Below are 22,028 nucleotides of genomic sequence, written 5' to 3' on the forward strand. Positions count from 1 at the left end.
ATCAGTACACAGCATCAGTACACACAGCATCAGTACACACAGCATCAGTACACACAGCATCAGTACACAGCATCAGTACACACAGTATCAGTGCACACAGCATCAGTACACACAGCATCAGCACACAGAGCATCAGTACACACAGCATCAGTACACATAGCATCAGCACACACAGCATCAGCACACACAACATCAGTACACAGCATCAGTACACACAGTATCAGTGCACACAGCATCAGTACACACAGCATCAGCACACACAGCATCAGTACACACAGCATCAGTACACACAGCATCAGTACACAGAGCATCAGTACACACAGCATCAGTACACACAGCATCAGCACACACAGCATCAGTACACAGCATCAGTACACACAGCATCAGTACACACAGCAACAGTACACACAGCATCAGTACACACAGCATCAGCACACACAGCATCAGTGCACACAGCATCAGTACACAGCATCAGTGCACACAGCATCAGTACACAGCATCAGTACACACAGCATCAGTACACACAGCATCAGTACACACAGCATCAGTACACAGCATCAGTACACACAGCATCAGTACACACAGCATCAGCACACACAGCATCAGTACACACAGCATCAGTACACAGCATCAGTACACAGCATCAGTGCACAGCATCAGTACACACAGCATCAGTACACACAGCATCAGTACACACAGCATCAGTACACACAGCATCAGTACACAGCATCAGTACACACAGCATCAGCACACACAGCATCAGTACACACAGCATCAGTACACACAGCATCAGTACACACAGCATCAGTGCACACAGCATCAGTACACACAGCATCAGTACACACAGCATCAGTACACACAGCATCAGTACACACAGCATCAGCACACACAGCATCAGTGCACACAGCATCAGTACACACAGCATCAGCACACACAGCATCAGTACACACAGCATCAGCACACACAGCATCAGTGCACACAGCATCAGTACACACAGCATCAGCACACACAGCATCAGTACACACAGCATCAGTACACACAGCATCAGCACACACAGCATCAGTGCACACAGCATCAGTACACACAGCATCAGTACACAGCATCAGTACACACAGCATCAGTACACAGCATCAGTACACAGCATCAGCACACACAGCATCAGTACACACAGCATCAGCACACACAGCATCAGTACACACAGCATCAGTACACACAGCATCAGCACACACAGCATCAGTACACACAGCATCAGCACACACAGCATCAGCACACACAGCATCAGTACACACAGCATCAGCACACACAGCATCAGTGCACACAGCATCAGTACACACAGCATCAGTACACAGCATCAGTACACACAGCATCAGTACACAGCATCAGTACACAGCATCAGTACACACAGCATCAGTACACATAGCATCAGCACACACAGCATCAGCACACACAACATCAGCACACACAGCATCAGCACACACAGCATCAGTACACACAGCATCAGCACACACAGCATCAGTACACACAGCATCAGCACACACAGCATCAGCACACACAGCATCAGTGCACACAGCATCAGTACACACAGCATCAGTACACAGCATCAGTACACACAGCATCAGTACACAGCATCAGTACACAGCATCAGTACACACAGCATCAGTACACACAGCATCAGTACACACAGCATCAGTACACACAGCATCAGTACACACAGCATCAGTACACACAGCATCAGTACACAGCATCAGTACACAGCATCAGTACACACAGCATCAGTACACACAGCATCAGTACACACAGCATCAGTACACACAGCATCAGCACACACAGCATCAGTGCACACAGCATCAGTACACACAGCATCAGTACACAGCATCAGTACACACAGCATCAGTACACAGCATCAGTACACAGCATCAGTACACACAGCATCAGTACACACAGCATCAGCACACACAGCATCAGTACACACAGCATCAGTACACACAGCATCAGCACACACAGCATCAGTACACACAGCATCAGTACACACAGCATCAGCACACACAGCATCAGTGCACACAGCATCAGTACACACAGCATCAGTACACAGCATCAGTACACACAGCATCAGTACACAGCATCAGTACACAGCATCAGTACACACAGCATCAGTACACACAGCATCAGTACACACAGCATCAGTACACAGCATCAGTACACACAGCATCAGTACACACAGCATCAGTACACAGCATCAGTGCACACAGCATCAGTACACAGCATCAGTACACACAGCATCAGTACACACAGCATCAGCACACACAGCATCAGTACACACAGCATCAGTACACACAGCATCAGTACACACAGCATCAGCACACACAGCATCAGTACACACAGCATCAGTGCACAGCATCAGTACACACAGCATCAGTACACACAGCATCAGCACACACAGCATCAGTACACACAGCATCAGTGCACAGCATCAGTACACACAGCATCAGCACACACAGCATCAGTACACACAGCATCAGTACACAGCATCAGTACACACAGCATCAGTGCACAGCATCAGTACACACAGCATCAGTACACACAGCATCAGTACACACAGCATCAGTGCACAGTATCAGTACACACAGCATCAGTACACAGCATCAGTACACAGCATCAGTACACACAGCATCAGTGCACAGCATCAGTACACACAGCATCAGTACACACAGCATCAGTACACACAGCATCAGTGCACAGTATCAGTACACACAGCATCAGTACACAGCATCAGTACACAGCATCAGTACACACAGCATCAGTACACACAGCATCAGTGCACAGCATCAGTACACACAGCATCAGTACACACAGCATCAGTACACACAGCATCAGTGCACAGTATCAGTACACACAGCATCAGTACACAGCATCAGTACACAGCATCAGTACACACAGCATCAGTACACAGCATCAGTACACACAGCATCAGTGCACAGCATCAGTACACACAGCATCAGTACACACAGCATCAGTACACACAGCATCAGTGCACAGTATCAGTACACACAGCATCAGTACACACAGCATCAGTGCACAGTATCAGTACACACAGCATCAGTACACAGCATCAGTACACAGCATCAGTACACACAGCATCAGTACACAGCATCAGTACACACAGCATCAGTGCACAGCATCAGTACACACAGCATCAGTACACACAGCATCAGTACACAGCATCAGTACACAGCATCAGTACACACAGCATCAGTGCACAGCATCAGTACACACAGCATCAGTACACACAGCATCAGTACACACAGCATCAGTACACAGCATCAGTACACACAGCATCAGTGCACAGCATCAGTACACACAGCATCAGTACACACAGCATCAGTACACACAGCATCAGTGCACAGTATCAGTACACACAGCATCAGTACACAGCATCAGTACACAGCATCAGTACACACAGCATCAGTACACACAGCATCAGTACACAGCATCAGTGCACACAGCATCAGTACACAGCATCAGTACACACAGCATCAGTACACACAGCATCAGCACACACAGCATCAGTACACACAGCATCAGTGCACAGTATCAGTACACACAGCATCAGTACACAGCATCAGTACACAGCATCAGTACACACAGCATCAGCACACACAGCATCAGTACACACAGCATCAGTGCACAGTATCAGTACACACAGCATCAGTACACAGCATCAGTACACAGCATCAGTACACACAGCATCAGTACACACAGTATCACTACACACAGCATCAGTACACACAGCATCAGTACACACAGCATCAGTACACAGCATCAGTACACACAGCATCAGTACACAGCATCAGTACACAGCATCAGTGCACACAGCATCAGTACACACAGCATCAGTACACACAGCATCAGTACACAGCATCAGTACACACAGCATCAGTACACACAGCATCAGTACACAGCATCAACACACACTGCTCTCAGCAGGGAATAATTTCACAGGTAAATCCGACAGAGTGAAATTCCATCTTCGAAAACACTACAGTCAGAAATAACACCCAGGGTAGTTTTGTGTTTATCTTGTGTGGAGGATGCTGTCAGTTAGCTCTGCTGTGTGTGGATGAGTTCACGTGAGAAGCATGACTACCATGTAAAAAAAAATTTGTTTTCAGTATCTTCAGTGTCTACTAAGATGTGAACACTTAGTGTTTTCCCCAAACTTTCCAAAGGTAAATGTTTTGTGTGGAGTACATAAGAACTTTGAGGAAGTGGCATCCACAATGACTCAAACAGGGAACTATCTCGGCCTAGGTGAGCACTCTGGTGAGGGAACTGGAGCATTCCCACTGGTGGCAGCTAGCATCCTCTGGTTCAGGTTGCAGTAACTGGAGCACCTCGGGTCCTAGAGTTTGTTCTGGTCTGCTTTCCAGACCTTCCACAGCCCACTCTCCTCAGCACTGTGACATGAAGCTCTCAGCTAAAACAAAGGGGAACTAACACACACATCCTCCCCCGAGGGAGGTCTCAGTACTTACTGTTCTTATAAGGTCTGGAGCAGAGCTGGAATTCATTGACTTTTCAATTGATCCATGTAGGAAATCGTTGCATTTCCTCTGTAGCTAAGTGGATTTAGTTTCCTCAGAGGCAGAATTGTTTCTGTGTTAGTGGCACTTAGCTTTAAGGTGTGTAGAGTGGGTAGGAGAAGGCAAGCCCTCCCCAAATGCAAACTCAGAGAGAGGAAGGGAAGGCACTGTCTCACTTCCTGTAAAGCTAGATTGTATTGTTCTCTCTCCAGCTCCTTTCCCTGCAACCCCTGAGACCCCACCTCTCTTGTGCTAGTAGCCCACTCGTCCCCAAAGCACTCAGCTTATTTTATTTAGAGAATATGCTTACATTTTCCTCGGATTGTATTTAAGGGCTATGTATTTAAGGGAAAGGTCTGCCTAGCATCTGTGTTTGCAACCATTTTTAATTATTTCCTGCATCCGGCCCCCCTTATTTGTTCATCATTATTATTATCTTGTTTTTCTCATATTTTTATAGAAATCCTCCCTTATGCTACTTAATTTTTTAAAAAATATTTCTTGGTGTTTGCCTACAAGGTATGTTTGTATACCATGTGTGTGCTTGGTGGCCTGGGAATCTAGAAGAGGCCATCAGACTCCTTGGGACTGAAGTTACAGGCATTTGTGAGCCACCTTGTGGGTGCCTGTAATTGAACTCAGACCCTCTGAAGGAGCAGCCAGTACTCTTAACCGCGAATCCATGTTTCCAGCCCTCTTGTGCTACTTGGACAGCTAATAGTTCTCTTACTGCTTGCTTTCTGTCTAGAAATTGCTGTCAGTTGTTCTACTGTGGAATTCTTTGCTGAACGAACTCCAGGGCTGTGACAAATTGGTTCCCTATAAAATAATCTGCCATTGCTAGTGATTTTGGTGGAAGGAGGGGCAGATAGTTTTTATTCTGCCACCTTGATTGACTTCCTTCAGATGGTTCTTGAGTTCCTTTTGTTTCTTTTTAAGGTTCTGTTTTATGTATATCTGTTTGTTATCTATCTATCTATCTATCTATCTATCTATCTATCATCCATCATCCATCATCCATCTATCCTTTTATCATCTATATGCCTACCTATCATCTGTGTATTTATTATCCACCTATCTCTACCTCTCATCTATCTATCATGTCATCTATCTACCCATCGATTTTATCTATCTCTATTTACCTACCTAAGATGTCTATTTATCTATCCATCTACTCTGTCTACTTAACTATTATCTAGCTATTTTTTCTGTCATCTTTATCATCTATCTACTCATCTAGTCTACCTATATCTATTTTTTTTATCTATCCATCATCTATCTATCCATCTATTCATTCTGTGTCTGTCTGTCTGTCTGTCTGTCTCTGTCTGTCTGTCTATCTGTCTATCTGGTTTACTTACTTATTTATGACCAATAAGGTCTCACATAGCCCAGGATAGCTTGAACTCTTTACCCTCCTGCCTCTCTCCACCAAGGGTTGGGATCCCAAGTGTGCATCCCCTGTGCAATGACTGCTTTGCTCATTATTAAAGGAATTTAGAATATCTGGAGAAAATAGGGTCAAGTGAAGTGTCGAGTGGAATTTTTAAAGTATTTTGTTTTTTTGTAGTTCTCAAGTATATTCAGTTTTATCTCATTTCTTAATTCAAGAAAATTCACATCTTTATTTTAGTAGTTATTGCTTTCAGTAGCAAAAAAAAAAAAAGAAGCTCAAATCTCTCTAGCTTTATCAATAAAAAATGTGCTATCATTGCAGGTGAATTCTGCAAGAAAAAATTAGTGATATAATTTTCTAAGAAAGGAAAAGAAAGGTGGTTTCCATTTACATTCAGATTTAGAATGAGAAGTTCAGTTCTGACAGGGCATCCACACAGATATGGTCAGATTTGATTATCAGTATCTGCCCCCTTAGATCTGCGGTCCCCAGTTTTACCCATCATTCTTACCTGTACAGGGCAATTGGCAGCTCCACGCTGCCTCTGTGGTCTTCTCACAAGCAAATTGAGGGTGTGTGTGTGTGTGTGTGTGTATGTGTGTGTGTATGTGTGTAATATATTTAGTTAAAACAGGTCTTACTTTGTACCCAGGCTGTTATCCAATTCACAGTCATCCTGTCTCAGTGTCTTGAGTGCTGAGATTAAAACCACCACATCTGATTCTATTCCTATTGATCAGGAAACTGATCTGCCTTAGTTTCCCCAGAAATACTTTGGATAAAGTCACACTTATGTCTTATTGCCCACATTTGCTGCGTGATTCCTCCTAGTGCCTCATGAACCTAAAAATGAAGGTTTTTTTTTTTTTTAATGTAATATCTAGCTCTCTAGTAATACACTGAGATACTGTTGAGACAAAGAGAGCATGTGACAGGTAGTAGCAGTGCCTGTTGGAGATGTCAACATCTACCAGAGGGCCTGGCATTCAGGGTCTCATGGTGGTGTGGCACACATGGCCATATGCACCTGTGTATACCTGGACAGTCGTAACTTCACACCTGTTACACACAGCTCCTTTGGGCAGTGGAGAGCACAGATGCACTGGAAACTAATTCTGGAGTAAATGGGTTTTTTTTTGTTTGTTTGTTTCTCTGTTTAGCCAGATGATGCATCTCTCAACAGTACCACCCTATCCAATGGTGCACAAGATGAAGAAGGCGGGTTTGTGGCCCTTCAGAGTGGATCTGTGGTAAGTCTTTGATGTCTGCACACTTGCATGTTAGGACAGCAATGTCAGAAGGGAAGAAGAGCTATTTCTTCAAGATGGATTAACAAAACTTGAACTAGGGTTTGCAAATAGCTGCCCACCAGCTGTCTGGCAGCTGGAAGAATATTCAGACTAATAAATGGATAAATCTTCCTTTTACCAAGCCTGGTGGGGCGGGCTTGTACTCTCAGCTGCATGAGAGGCTGAAGCAGGTGTTAGCAGTTTAGTGAGACCCTGTGCCAAAAACGTTAGAAAAGGGGACTGGGGAGGTGTGGAAATTGCTGTGTGAGCATGCAGACATAAGTTTAGTACCCAGTGCACACATAAAATCCCAGGTGTGGTGGACTGAGATTGTCATCTTAGCAACGGGGAGCCAGAGACAGGCAGATAATCTGGTTCTCACTGGCCTAACTAGGCCAGTTTAGCCTAATCTGTGAGCCTCAGGTCCCAGTGAGAAACCCTGCCTTAAGAAACAATGTGGTTGGCTCCTGAAGAGAAATAAGCCAAGGCTAAATCAGATGTCCTGAAAATCAGATGGAATGTTCTTGAACTTTCCACCATGAGGAACCAATTCCCAGTCTCATGGTTCTTCCTTATAGGGAACATGGACCACCAGCTGCGAGTCTCTCTGGGGTGGCGGGACTTCTGACACTTGGGTGAGATAAGTGTTGAGGTCTCTGACTTCCCAGATACTAATCTGTAGCAGCTAGAATCTTGGGTGCCTGTGTTGTTTCATAGTGCACCAAGACCCCAAGCTTTGTCCTAGGCGAGACCTAAACACCTTGTCCACTAGAATTGGTTTTGTGGAGTGTGATAAAGTGACCTCCCATTAGCTCTTCTGAAGGATTTGTCTTCACTAGTACAGTAGTACCCTTTCACCCAAATCTTTATTGTTTTCTGTATCTGAAATAACCGTAAGTAAACCTCCATATTTCTAGTGGTCTGTCTTGGAAATTTGCTAGAGTGAAGTTCACCTGCAAGTCTTCCTTTTTCTTCTGAGGAATCCTTCCTTCCAGATGACATCATGCCTTCCTCTTGAAAGGCTCATTAGTGCATTTCTTCTAATGTTTCATAATTAAGCAGGATATTTGTTCTGGATTTCTAAGCCTTGTAATTGCTTTATTGTAGACTGTAGGTTGAATTACATCAAATGATCATCCAGTATTTATCGAGATGAATGTCTTGAACTACAGACTCTCCAATTGCAGATGGAAGATATTTTAATTGTATCTGTACTGAACGTGTACAGAAGTTTTTTCTTGTCATTCTTTTCTCAGCACTGTGACAGCTGAGATGCACAGGGTAGCAGCTAGTCACATAGCACTTACATGTGAGGTATGGTACACAATGCAGGATGGTTTAAAGAACTCATGCAATGTGCATCAATCAGATGCAAATGTTATGCTGTTGCTATCTGCAGGAGTTCCGGGAGCCAATCCCTGACCATGGATCACTGGTGGACAGGTGGAATTGCATTATTCTCACTCTGATCCCCAAGTTGTAGCAGGAGACTATTGCTTTGCTTTGTTTTGCTGCACAATCTCCTTTGAGTATAAGTCCCTCAATGACCTAAAATATCCCATTAGGCTCCACTTGTCACAGTGTCTACCACCTGCCAATAGTGTTAAGTAAAAAACCAAGATGTGGACATTTGGAAAATGCATATTAAAACTATAGCCATGTGGTCTGTATGCTATAGTGACAGGCTTTTAGAGCTACCAGAAACGTGACTGATGCTGACCTTCATAACCCTAGACCTGTCTCTTCATCTAAAAATCGCAGTGTATAGCCATCTGCATTGCAGGACTTGGCCATCTATTTTCATGTGGTTTGTATCATTAAGAGACTTAAATCTCACTTGAAATCAAGCAGGAATCAAAAGAAAACAGGAGGCTGAGAATTTAAGAGTCCCTTCTGCAACCTACAGGATGTGATGCAGGATCTTTCATCAAGCAGATGTTCAATGATTGCTAAACAAATATAAGAATAAAAGACACTGTATCACGCTCTGTGGGAGGAAAGGACAGATTTTATGTATAAATTGTTTATAAAAGCTTCCTAGGATGGCAGATAATAACTCCATATTAGAATTTATAGTTTCGCATGTACATTTTTGGTTGAATCCCCCCTCCCCCACTGGTACCCTTCTAGACATAGGCAGAAACTCATTTTATAGGACTCAGCTTCTGATGGAATAAGCAGGGTACAGAGCTATGTCACAGGGTTTCTGTGAGGAAGAAGCCAGATTAAGAATGGGGATTTGATTTATAAAAGGTCACTTCTTAATTTGGAACTTTGTAAGTATTAATTGTTTTTGTGTTTGTTTTGAAACAGGGTCTTACTATGTAAGCTAGGCTAGCCTGGAACTTACTGTGTAGATCAGACTGGCCTGGAACCCTCTATGTTAACACAGATGATCTAGAACCCTCTATGTAGACCAGCCTGGCCTAGAACCTGCTATGTTGACCATGCTCCTGGTGCCTTTGCCTCTTGTATACTAGAATTACAGGCAGATACCCACCACACCTGGCATGATAGTTAACTATTCTGTAAGTTGTTCTTACTCAGTATTTTACAGTGAGAATTGACATGCTAATATTAGCACAATGACTGTAGTTGAAACAATGTATCCAGATTAGCAGATGTAATTATCAAATACACATCAACAAGCATTCTAATTGCTACATCTTTGCAGAAGCAGCTAAATATATGAGTAAGAAGGTAGAGTTAGTTATGAGCACTTCAGCAGAGATCTTTTGAGAAATTTGGGCAAGCCACACCCATCTAAACTGACAGTGGAGACAGCTGTGATCATTGCAAACCATTTGTGAGACCAAGACTGTATTTGTGGGGGGAAAAAAAAAACCCTCATATATTACAGAACATAAATCCAATTGAGATGAAAGGTCAGGCTGGAGAGATGGCTCAGCTGTTGAAAGCTAGGTTTGCAGTCAAGAATATAAGAGATTAAGGGTCACTGTATTTATAATAAATGTTTTTTGCTCCTCTTTTCTTGCTTGGCAGTCAATACTTGAGGCTATCCCAGATATTTCTGTTCACACCAATGGATCTGCCGGTGCTGAGCAGCCGGTTCAGAGTGTGTTGAGAGGTGAGTGGCATGTCCCCTGGTGAGACTATGCTGTGCCTTCTTGCTTTGGATCTGACAGTCAGTGCAGTTAGCAGTTAGTTTGGGTTTTAGTATTTAATTGAATACATTTACTTTTAACACCTTGTGACCGTGTTAACACTGTAAATGTATACATTGTACTTATCTGTGGGGATACTTGCCTGGGATACACAAGTATGGTTAATGTTTGGATGGATACATTGTATACATACACTGGACAGTGTTTGTATCAGGCTGAACCTATCTAACTCCTAAGCGTCTATCATTTACCACATCCTTAGTGATGAAGCTTTTAAGTTCCTTTTTTGCATGGTTTTGATTCAGATAGCACGTAATTGTTATAGTTGGTCACCATGCTTGGCAATGGTACCTCAGAACATTCTAGTCATATCTAACTGTGCTCTGTTGTTCATCAACACATCTCTCTCCATCTTGCCCTCTATCCTGCATGATGTGTTATGATTCTGTTGCTTCCCTCACTCACCTTCAGACAGCCTATTTTGTCACCACAGAGACAATGTTAAGTCGGCTAAATGGTAAGCGAAGTCTTCCTTCACTTCCATCAAGTAGGGTAAGGGATTATCACTGGGGCAATGGCTTTGACTTAGGCCTCCCCGTAAGTACCATGATGTATCCAGATATTACAAGGAGGCTAGGAAGCTGCCTCATCCAAGCTCCCAGTGACTGAGGAAGTAAGTGTGTGTGGAACTTGAGCAGCTTCTGACATACATGCTATCAGGGCTGACTCTTCTTTGAATTTCCAACACTCAGATGCTCAGAATGGAATCCTCCTAGTCCAAGGCTGGGCCCCGAGTCCACACCAAAGCCTTCGAGATTCTTGTCTTTTGAGAAATGCACATTCTCTCCTTAGAGAATCACAGCTTACACTTTCACCATCCACATCAAAATGCAAAGAAGAGTTGATGAAAACATCCCAGGATTGACCGTGGTGATGGCTGCCCAGCTGTGACCTGCCACAATCCATTGACTTCATCCATTAAATGAAGAATTACCTGATGTGCGAATTGTTTTTCAATAATGTCAATACCGAAAATAAAATAACCAAGAGGAGAAACTTACCAGAAATGCTTCCTGTCGGTCTGTTTACTGCCTGGGATCTAGTTGTAGTCGTACCATCAGAGACAGACACTCACATGGGTGGTCCAGTAGTTTGGAGACTCTGCCTGCCTGGTTGCTGTTCTCCACAGACTCTATCCTTCCTTCCTTCCTTCCTTCCTCTGCAGAGCACAGCCTCTGCAGAAATCAAGCATCCTGGCCCACCCTCCTTCCACCATTTTCAGCCTTTCACTGTGTTCTAGCTCCTGCTCATACTCAAAACTGTAAGGCGTTCATTTAATCTTACTGATTAATTAATTCTGCTTTTTGTCATTCTGATCTCCTCTACCTTTGGTCAGAAAAAGTGTTCTGTTTGTAATCAAATGATTCTTTACTTTGCACATAAAAAACTGTTTGCCAGGCAGTGAAACAAAGTGTCATGTCCAAAAATCCGACTCAGAAGTCAAGAGTTTCGAGTTGGACAAATGGTTTGGGCCAAGAAATTAATTTGCAGCCAACATGAGAAAGGCAGCTGTGGGGCATTTCTGTCACATGACCCAGTCAGGTGCTGTGTGATGTGCATCATGTAAGCTAGGCAAATATCAAATTATAGAAATCCAGAATAAGTCCCCCGCACACCCAGCCGTGGAGTCCACACTGGATAATCTTAGAAAGTGAATGTTTGTGCTTCTGAGAGTAGAGGGGAATTTTTTTTTCTTTTTTTTTTAACATCAGAGAAACTCAGAGATACGCGCTGTTCCAGGCTTAGCCTCTTGAATCCTTCAAAACATTTATAACTTGTAGGAGCGTAAAATGTGAATAATCGGATTGAACAGTTGTTTCAGACACTAGTAGATATGTGTCCATAGTGAAGATCAGGGCCATGCCATGTTACTCGGGGAGCTAGGCTCTGTTCTCTAGATTTCAGTACCCCAGCACACCTTGTCAATATTGGTAGTTATTTTGTGGCGGGTGGCTCAAGGATGTATTACATTTCTTGTCTCTTGCTTTATTTAGATGATGAGTATCTAGAGAAAAACATTCCACCAGAGGCTGAAGAGCTCTCCTTTGAGGTATCTTATTCAGAAATGGTGACAGAGACCCCAGACAGAAATAAGTGGAAGAAGTCGGACATTAAGAAAGAAGACTATGTCTTAACTGTGAGTAACCCCTCTGTGGTCAGTCCAATAACTTTCTGAGAAGGCTTCTGTGCCAGCAGGAGGATTGTTTTTCTTTTCTCTATGTGTAAGGGAAGTGGGGAGGCCAGGCACCAGCACTGTGTATCTCCTGGGATATGCATAGATGTTTTGTGTGTACGTACCATGCAGAATCCTGATTACAGGACAGTGGTATGTCCTGGGTATGCAGCTGCTGGGCTGTGGGGACGGTGCAGTGGGTAAAAGCACTTGCCAGGAAAGCGTCAGGACTTGAATGACCTGAGTCTGAACCTCCGGTACCCACGTGAAGATGCACATGGTAGAGTTCGTTTGTAATCTCAGAGCTCCTTGTTGAGAGGAGAGGCAGGGATCAGAGAAATTCAGGGTTCAGGTTCACAAAGTTTACAGGCTTCACATTCTCAGCAGCCAACACTAAGAGGACTCCCTGTCAAGTAGGATGAGAGGCAAGGACCAACTCTGATGCCTACATGCTTGCTACAGCAAGCCTTGCCTATGCTTACACATAGAAATGTGCACATACCACATACACAGAAACACAGAAAGAAGGAAAAGGAAGAGAAGGAAGAGGAGGCTTCTGTCACAGCTGCAGTTGGGACTTGTCCATAACCTTGACACCTGTGCTATCCCACCCTTCAGGGTCCTGTTTGCCTCTGATTAGCATAGACGTGGTCTTCAGGTGTTCTTAAACATCTACTCGCTTCGCTGTCTCTGTGGCCCGGGGCACTCTTCATAAGTATTTTTCCAATAGGTTTTTGTTGCATAAATTTAGAGTGTCCTGGTTTCATTTGATTTAAAAAAAAAAAAAAAATCTTTGCTGTGTCTTTTAGAAATTTATTGTTCAGAAAACAAGATTTGGGTTGACTGAGACGGGGGACCTGTCTGCCGAAGACATGAAGAAAATCCGCCACCTCTCTCTCATTGAGCTGACGGCCTTCTTCGATGCTTTCGGGATACAACTGAAGAGAAACAAAACAGAGCGAGTGAGAGGCCGAGGTAACTAAGAGGCCAGGCTGCCATCCTCAGCGCCGCCCTGGGACACGAGGACACGTTCTTGACTCGAGCGTTTTTTTTCTTCTTCCCTTGGCTCTTTTCACTGCAGACAACGGGATTTTCGGAGTGCCACTGACAGTCCTCCTGGACAACGACCGGAAGAAGGACCCTGAAGTGAAAGTTCCCCTTGTGTTACAAAAAGTGAGTCGTGTGCAAAAGACGAGGGAGCCCGTGAGCTCAGTGGGCCCTTTCTCTTAGGAGGTAGAGATGGAGGAGCCTGTTGCGGTCTGAGCAATGCTTATCACAGAGGGCCGTGTTTCAGACACATGAACCTGGAGGCACAAGCCTCGGGAACCTTCCCACCTCGGCGCATGTTCTGGGAGCTTGTTACATTGTTCCTCCATAAAGATGTCAGGGTGCACACAAGTGTTCCGTCTTCCAGTCCTTTTGTCAGATGCTGCATGTATAAATGCATGTGTTTACACAAATTTGCATGTGTCTGCATGGATTTGCATGTGTTTACATGAATATATATATATTAATATATATATTATTTATTTATTTTTTTAATTTTTTTAAAATAAAAATAGGGTCTCACTATGTTGACCCGGCTATGGCTATTCTGGAACTCACAGAGATCCTCCTGCCTCTGCCTACTAAGTGCTAGGATTAAAGGCATACCCACTATGTTTAGCTGTTTACATGTACTGTTAATTATTCTGTTTAAAGACATGATTGTTAATAGCCAATTTGCTGAACATACAAATGTTTTGTGAGGTGTATCAAAAGCTATATTTTTCAAATAGGTGTATGCAATTATTGTATGGACTTTTAAAATTCAAATCAAGTTAATAAAGTCAACTATATATAATTTAAATAAAATATATTGAGGTAGAAAATATATTGAACATTTAGATATCAGAATGTATTAGTTTTTCAAATCTAATGTCAAATTTTAAATTCATATAATTGATAAATTTATTATTATTATTGTTATTATTATTCACTTTACATTCTGTCACTGCCCCCCTCGAAGTCAGCCCCACCCACAATCCTTACCCCCATTTCCCCTACCCAAGGATTTTTTAAAATGACATCTCAACTGCTGAATCTAGACATTTCTATGATTGCTAAATAACTGGTTTACTTTTTTTAAAATCTAGGTTTCTTTTTAATTATGTGCGTGTGTCTCTGTGTGTGCGTGCACACCTATGTGTGAGCCCCTGGGTGGATGAAAAGATGGCATCAGATCCTCTGGTGTTGACGCACAGGCAGTGGCGAGCCTCCCTGTGAGGATGCTGGCAATTGAACTCATGTCCTCTGCATGAGCAGTGTGTGCTCTTAACCACTGTGGGTCTCTCACGTCCCACAACTGATTTAAGTTGTGCGTTTTTAAATACAGGTAGCAACTGAACCGGCTTACTTAAGTCCTCACTTACTCAACAGTGACGCCCAGTGGCACACTTAACACCCCAGGTCTCTATCACAAACCTTGCTAGATTTTAAATTGTTTATAAACAATACATAAAACCCTGGCTGGGGAAACAGACTTGCTTTACCCACACTAACAGTTCTGCATCCACCCTCTTCTCCTCTTGTAAGTGGCTCTCGGGGCCTCAGCCTGAGCAGCTTCCTCAAGTCTGGTGATCAATTAATTGGCCAGTGAAGGAGCAGGGAGGGTGCGGTGACAGCCAAAAAGATGCTGGCATCCTCTCTGTGCATAGGGGCCATGTAGTCTGTGGGGAGTCACCCCAGGGACAGGGCTGTACCAGTGATGGCATATCCTGTGTGGTCAGCATGGAGAGGTCCAAGGGGCAGTTTTTATCTCTTTGCAAACGCGGCAACTGTGAAGGAGGAGGCTGAGCTAACGTCAGAGGTACACAGCGCATGCGCGGCAGCCAGCCGACCTTGAGCGCTTATGCCAAGGCCAGAGTCCTTGCCACCCTGCTGCCCTTCCTCCTCGGAAATTAAAGCACAAATGACGTGCTTTGTCCTAAATGTCAAGGATGGATTTGGGGGAAATCAACCTTTAAAAACCCATGACAATTCAGAACAAGTTTATATAGCATAGGTGCAAAACCCAGCCCAGAACTTAGCAAGAACACTGAGCATGAGATGCCCACAAATGCTAAGGGAACTGCAGGCTTATATCACAGTCTCAATGCAGCGACTGGACTGGCAGCCATTCTGACTGCCGAGGTCGGCTGCCTCCCTTAAGACAATCTGAGGCGCTGTCCCTCAGCTGCTGCTTCCCCCATTCCTGAAGGAATCCCACAACCCAGGCACCACAGTGTGTTGTTGCAGCGTCCTCTCGCCTTCTGAACTTAGGAAGCTTGCTTACCTTTCCCTGGCCTCAGCGTCCCTCAGCAGGGGGAAGAATAGCACAGGGCTGAGAGAATACTATGGAAGGTCATCAACACTGCCACCAAGTTCTTAGTCAGGTTCTTTGCAACCAATGAGGGTAGATTTCTATTTAAAGGTTGAGCGCATGCAGGGTAGTGTGGCTATAGACACATGGTTGATTTAGCATTTGTTCCTATTGGTTGGTCTGCATAAAAGAAAAGATAATCATCTTTGAAAGGGTCAAGTTGGAAGAATATCACAGTAGATAAGGTAACATACCCAACGGAATCAGGTAGGAGTTGATGTTGGGAAGTTGCGGCACAGATCCAAATGGAGCATTCACTCATTGGTAAATCAGAGGCAGTGTTTGCCCTTTTTGAGTAGGCATTAGCATTTCAGAAATCATTCGTGTATCAGGTTATAGGCACAGTTATCAGTCCACCGATTACTTAGAATTATTTATTATTCTCATTATTATTAGAATGTTTGTCATGCTACAGAGACACTTCATTTGTGTAATTTATTGTTGATTTCTAGTTTTTTCAGAAAGTCGAGGAGTCGGGTCTGGAATCCGAAGGAATCTTTCGGCTCTCGGGATGCACTGCCAAAGTCAAGGTACTCAGCGTTCTCTCTCTTCCTAGATAAGGACTCGAGCTACTCTTGGTCAGTGTTCGATGATGGCTGGTGAACAGTGAAACATTTATAAAATAAAGTTTTTGGTTGGGGCTTGCTTACAGTTTCAGAGGGAGAGTCGGTTATCATCATGGTGGGGGCCGGGTGGAGACATGGCAAGAGCATGGGAACGTGGTGGCACTCAGGGTGCTGCAGCAGTGGTTGCTAAGAGCTTCATCGTGATCAGAAGGCAGAGGGAAGAAGAAAATGGGCCTAGCATGGGCTTTTGAAAACTCAAAGCCCACTCCCAGTGACATACTTCCTCCACCAAGACCACAGCTACTTCAGGAGGCCACACCTCCTACATAAAGTCACACCTCCTTCATAAGACCACACCTACTTAAAGTCACAGCTACTTCATAACGCCATACCCACTAACCCTTCTCTAATTGTACCACTTCCTAATGACTAAGCGTTCAAATATATTAGCCTATGGGGGACTTCTTACTGAAGCCACAGTTCCAGTGGCTGGTCACAGTTGACCCAGTTCCAGTGAGCATTAGAAATCTAGTCTTTGCGGCTGCCATTGTTCCTTTGATAGTATCGCTTGCCTTGCCGTCATACTCTTCAGTACTTTGGGTTATATGTTTCTTCCGTGCTGCGATTCTTAGAACCTAGAAGAGTGAAACATTGCCATCAAAACCGTTGCTTGTCTTCAGTATGGAGTTTGAAACACCTAACCCTATTTAAGGGATCAACCATTTCAGTGTGCCAAGCTTCTTTGGCCTTTGAAAGTCTTTGAACCCATTGGCTTTCACATCCATTGCTAAGTGCTCTCAGCTGAGATGCATTCCCAGGGTCTTCTTCTGGTCGGGATTTCGTCTAAGAGTTCGTAGCAGGGCTCCTAACCGCCGCCATACTCACTCAGCTGTTCTGAAACCCTAGTCCATTCATGGTAATGTCAGCATCTACATAAAACCCCCACGCAGCAATGAGAGTCCCTTTGCTCTGCCTTCTTATGCCCACACAGAGGCAAGCTCTACAGATCAGTCAAGAGTCCTGGAAGAGAAAACCTTTTCTGGTAAATTTCTAGTAAAATATCTGTTTGTGCGTCCTGTTTTGGGCACACGCAGTGAGGAGTCTGTGCCTACCCTTTGGTCACCCCAGTCTGTGGACACCCAGTGATGGGCCCTGAAAAGAAAGCACAAGTGGTAGTGAAGAAGTGATTGTCATAAGCCTGTGAAATGAAAGGCACAGGGGTGGAGAGGCGTCCCTTCACTAACTCACTTACGCACACACTTGGGAGAGTCTATTCCTACGAGAAGGGTTAGTAGCAATGTAGAAATATGTAGCATATTTCTTTTGAGTGGAAAGAAATCACGTAGGCTGTGTCTATTCAGAGCAACAGTGGACTGGTTGGTGGTAAAAGAGAGCCAGTAGGACATAGGCTATGGCACAAGTTGTCGCTTCCTTCCAACAGGGGAGCCCTACGCTGTGCAGAATGGGGCAAGCCTGGACCATCTGCCTGCTCAGCCACAGGCTAGCCCAGGTGCAGGGGGCCTGACCAGCTGACAGACTCAGCCACCTAAACCTCTTGTAAATGAATGTGACAAGTTCTCATTTTGAAGGGATGTCTGAAGTTGGGCAGGTTGGAAGTTACGATTCCATTCAGCGAGGAGCTAGTTAAATACGAACACTTGGAAGGCAGATAACGTCCCAGTGGATCCCGAAGTGAGCTTGTTTCGATGTATCATGTTCCGTTCTTAGGCACGCCTCTGGGGAAAGCATGCAGTAATGAGGATAAAATGTGGACTGCTTTGGTTGTCTGAAGTTATCAGCTGAGTCAGAAACTCGAAAGAGAGCCAAAGAGTCAGGCTTCCCCACCAGAATCAAACTCCATGCCTCTAAGCCCCTCTCTGTGCTGATCCACTGTGAAAAGTTTCTTATATGCCCCAAGTTTGACATTAGAGTGGAAGTTACTTTTCTTCATCTACCTTTCGTGTGAAAACTGCTAACTAAAAGCTGATCACCAATCACCGTCAGCGTGTTCACAGACACATACGTTCCCAAACCGAATTTAGGGCAGTCTTTTTCCCCTACCGGGTTTGATATTGTGTCAGCTGGTTTATTCTGCCGCTTGCTAGTCCACAAATGCAATCCAGATGTTTTCCTAGTTCAGGAAAGCAAGCCTGGAAGAAATCTGAGCCAGTGAGCAGAAACTGAGGAGATGCTGTAGTCAGAGAGACAGTGGTCAGGATACGTTGCCTGGGCCTTCACTTCTCCTTTATTCAAACCTTCAGTGCCTGTGCTTGTTTTCTGTTCGTTTCTGTTTTGTTTTCCTCATCCCTGAAGTACATTTCCTACAGAACATGCTTGGGGGAAGGCAGTTTTTAAAAGGCCGTTATAATTATTCTTGATTTGAGCCAAGCAAATGACAGCAGCCATTTGGGGGATGCTGTTATTGAGTGGTCCAGCCTTGGTTTTGCGTTCTAGATGATTAGTGGGCCTGACAGAGACTCAGGCCTGAGAGGAAGCTGCTCACTTTGAGCCAAACGAGGGCATTGCTGCAAAGCCAGCTCCCAAATTTGAGGCCCACAGATCATTTGGAACCAATTTAATGCTTTGGAATGCTCAGTGATTTTTCTTTTCAAAACATCACAGAAATTTGAGCCAAAAGCTGGGAATGTGTTTTATGGAAGAAGGCAGACTGTTTGACATGTAAGCTCTCCTTTTCTCTGCTGCCCGTTGTTCTGAGGCTGGCTGCAGATGCTGTGGAGTTACGTTACTTTGTGTATTGGTTTCTCTCCTGGAGCTAGTAGCTTCAGGCTAGGTCTTTGCACTTTTTGTGAAAATGCTTCAGAAATTGATGTAGCCTTGTTTGTGCTCCAAGGAGACTTAAGGACATGACTTTCACTCTGCCTGTGTTCTCCTTAAATGGTAAACAAAAACAAAACAAACAAACAAAAAAATGGTTTCTATTGACTGAGATTGGTTGGTTGGTTGGTTGGTTGGTGGTGGGTTGGTTGGTTGGTTGATGGGTTGGTTGGTTGATTGGTTGGTTGGTGAGTTAGTTGATTGATGGGTTGGTAGGTTGGTTGATTGGTTGGTTAGTTTTTTTGAGACATAAACTTACCATTTGAACTCAGGCTGGCTGCACACTCATCACTATCCTGCCCTGGCTTAACAAGCTTGACACAGATCTGTTTCACAGCCTCTGAGAGCCATGGAAGTACTTGTGTCTGGCATGTTTGTAAGCTGATCCTGATGGGAGATGAACAAAATGGCTGTCCCTGTTCAAGGCTAGAAGGAGGCTTCTCATGAGAATGAGGCAGAGGCCTTAAAAAGCAAAAGGCTACCCAAGTCTCATCTAAGTGTCTCTTTAGAGCAGTGGGTGTCAGTCAGGGAAGTGACTCCAGCTGCCTATTGTTTGAGGTAAACCCTCAAGGCCAAAGGCATGGTAGAAAATTAGTTTGACTGTAGTAAAGAAGATTAAAGAATGGTTGCCACTGATAAACAGATGAACCAATAATGCAAACTTTTTCATGTGAGTGGAACTTACAGAGAGGGGCCTGGTGCTTTAACACAAGCTGTTTGCATAGTGCATTGGAACAAAGGCTTAGGTAGGCACACCAACATGTGGAAGGTGTGTGTGTGTGTGTGTGTGTGTGTGTGTGTGTGTGTATGTGTTGGCAGAGAGTCACTGTACCTGATATTCCAGGAAAGTCATTATTCTGCCTGCACGTTGCAGTGAAGTCAGCGTTACTTTATTGGGGCATTTCTCATTCCGCATGTGAATGAGCAGAGAGACTCATGTGCTCATGGCCTGACTTCGGAACAGAAGGGAGGGTAGCAGGAAGGTTATGACAACGGTAAAATGGCAGTTTTGTCAAAAGTGAGCAAAGAATTTATCATGCGGGGACTGTGCGGTCCCACCAAAACCACAGGAGTGAAGCCACAGACTCAGTAAAGAGGTTTTATATTTGTGCAAAATTAGCCAATTGGTTCAAGATTATTACTGTTTTCAGGATACCTCTGGAAATGCTTTTAAAAATTAATTCCCAAATAGGCATTCCAACTCAATCATGCAGAAAGGTCAGCGTTAGCTGGTTAACTTTAGCTGTCAAGTTGCAAAAAAAAAAAAAAAAAAAAAAAAAAAAGTTTGTGTAATGATGGTGGGAAAGAGACCATGATGTGCAGCCTCCCTGACTACTGACCAACTGCTTTGCTTTGCAGCAGTACCGTGAAGAACTGGATGCCAGGTTCAACGCTGACAAGTTCAAGTGGGACAAGATGTGTCACAGAGAAGCTGCGGTCATGTTGAAAGCATTCTTCAGAGAACTGCCCACCTCTCTCTTCCCTGTTGAATATATACCCGCCTTCATCTCTCTGATGGAAAGTAGGTGAAGAAGTTAAATGTGATTAAATATACTTAGACATAAGACGACACAGTGTGTAAGCCACAGGGATGCCCCATGAGGTGGGTTTCACTGTGCTGGCTGCTGGTTCCTGTGGACCTTGGGGTGGGATACCATTTATGATAGATAGTCCTGGGTTTGTGTGTCTAAATCAGGTTTTTCTTCCTAATTTATTAATTTGCTGAGGAAGAAACCTTTCGGTTTTAAGGAGACTGTATAGTTTTTTTCACTTCTGGAATTTCCAGTTTAGGTATTTTAATTTGCCTGTTGGCAGGTGCTATCTCTTCATTCACTGTATGTATGTTCTTTCATACTGTTTGCATGTCCACTAGTTCCAGCCCCAGGGTCATCTCATGATCTGGGTCTTCTTCGAAAATGGATAAATAATACTCTGTAGGTGAAGTTCCTTTAGATTCTGTTCTGGATGATGTGTTTGGCTGTGGTGTTTACGTAGATCATTTGCTTGGCAAAACCAAAGCTGCCACCAGTCATTGGTACAGTGACTCAGTATTTGTGTGTGTGTGTGTTTGTATCTGTGAGTGTGCTGTGAGTGTGTGAATGTGCTAGTGTATCTGTATGAGTATTTTTGAGTGTGTGTGACTGTGAGAGTATGTGTCTATGTGTGAGTGGATGAGTATTACGTGAGTGTGTGACTGTGTGTGAGTGTGTATGTGAGTGTGCTGTGAGTGTGTGACTGTGTGTGAGTGTGTTTGTATCTGTGAGTGTGCTGTGAGTGTGTGAATGTGCTAGTGTATCTGAGTGAGTATTTTTGAGTGTGTGTGACTGTGAGAGTATGTGTCTATGTGTGAGTGGATGAGTATTACGTGAGTGTGTGACTGTGTGTGAGTGTGTGTATGTGAGTGTGCTGTGAGTGTGAGTATATGAGTGTGTGAGCGTGTATTATGTGTCTTTGTGAGTGTGTGAATGTGACTATGTATAAGTGTGTATATTTGTATCTGAGTGTGAGTGTAACTGAGTATATGTGTAAACATGTGTGTGTGTGTTGTATGTGTGTTTAACTACCTTCTTCATACTACATGGAATTCAGAGAGCACAGATTATT

At 44.0% G+C, this 22,028-nt stretch overlaps 1 protein-coding gene across 4 annotated transcripts in view; it reads left to right on the plus strand.

The window, feature by feature from the left end:
* The window catches only part of Arhgap28 (Rho GTPase activating protein 28), a 177,472-nt gene that overhangs the window by 132,317 nt on the left and 23,127 nt on the right, over window positions 1-22,028 (plus strand). For all 4 annotated transcript variants that reach the window (XM_034484507.2, XM_076918048.1, XM_076918049.1 and 1 more), the window contains exons 5-11: window positions 7,137-7,226; window positions 10,269-10,353; window positions 12,445-12,587; window positions 13,433-13,598; window positions 13,705-13,796; window positions 16,476-16,553; window positions 20,784-20,946. In XM_034484507.2, the coding sequence (XP_034340398.1) occupies window positions 7,137-7,226; window positions 10,269-10,353; window positions 12,445-12,587; window positions 13,433-13,598; window positions 13,705-13,796; window positions 16,476-16,553; window positions 20,784-20,946 (817 nt within the window). The remainder of the gene's footprint in view (window positions 1-7,136; window positions 7,227-10,268; window positions 10,354-12,444; window positions 12,588-13,432; window positions 13,599-13,704; window positions 13,797-16,475; window positions 16,554-20,783; window positions 20,947-22,028) is intronic.

The sequence above is a fragment of the Arvicanthis niloticus genome, chromosome 21, assembly GCF_011762505.2.
Source record: "Arvicanthis niloticus isolate mArvNil1 chromosome 21, mArvNil1.pat.X, whole genome shotgun sequence".
Taxonomy (NCBI): Eukaryota; Metazoa; Chordata; class Mammalia; order Rodentia; family Muridae; genus Arvicanthis; species Arvicanthis niloticus.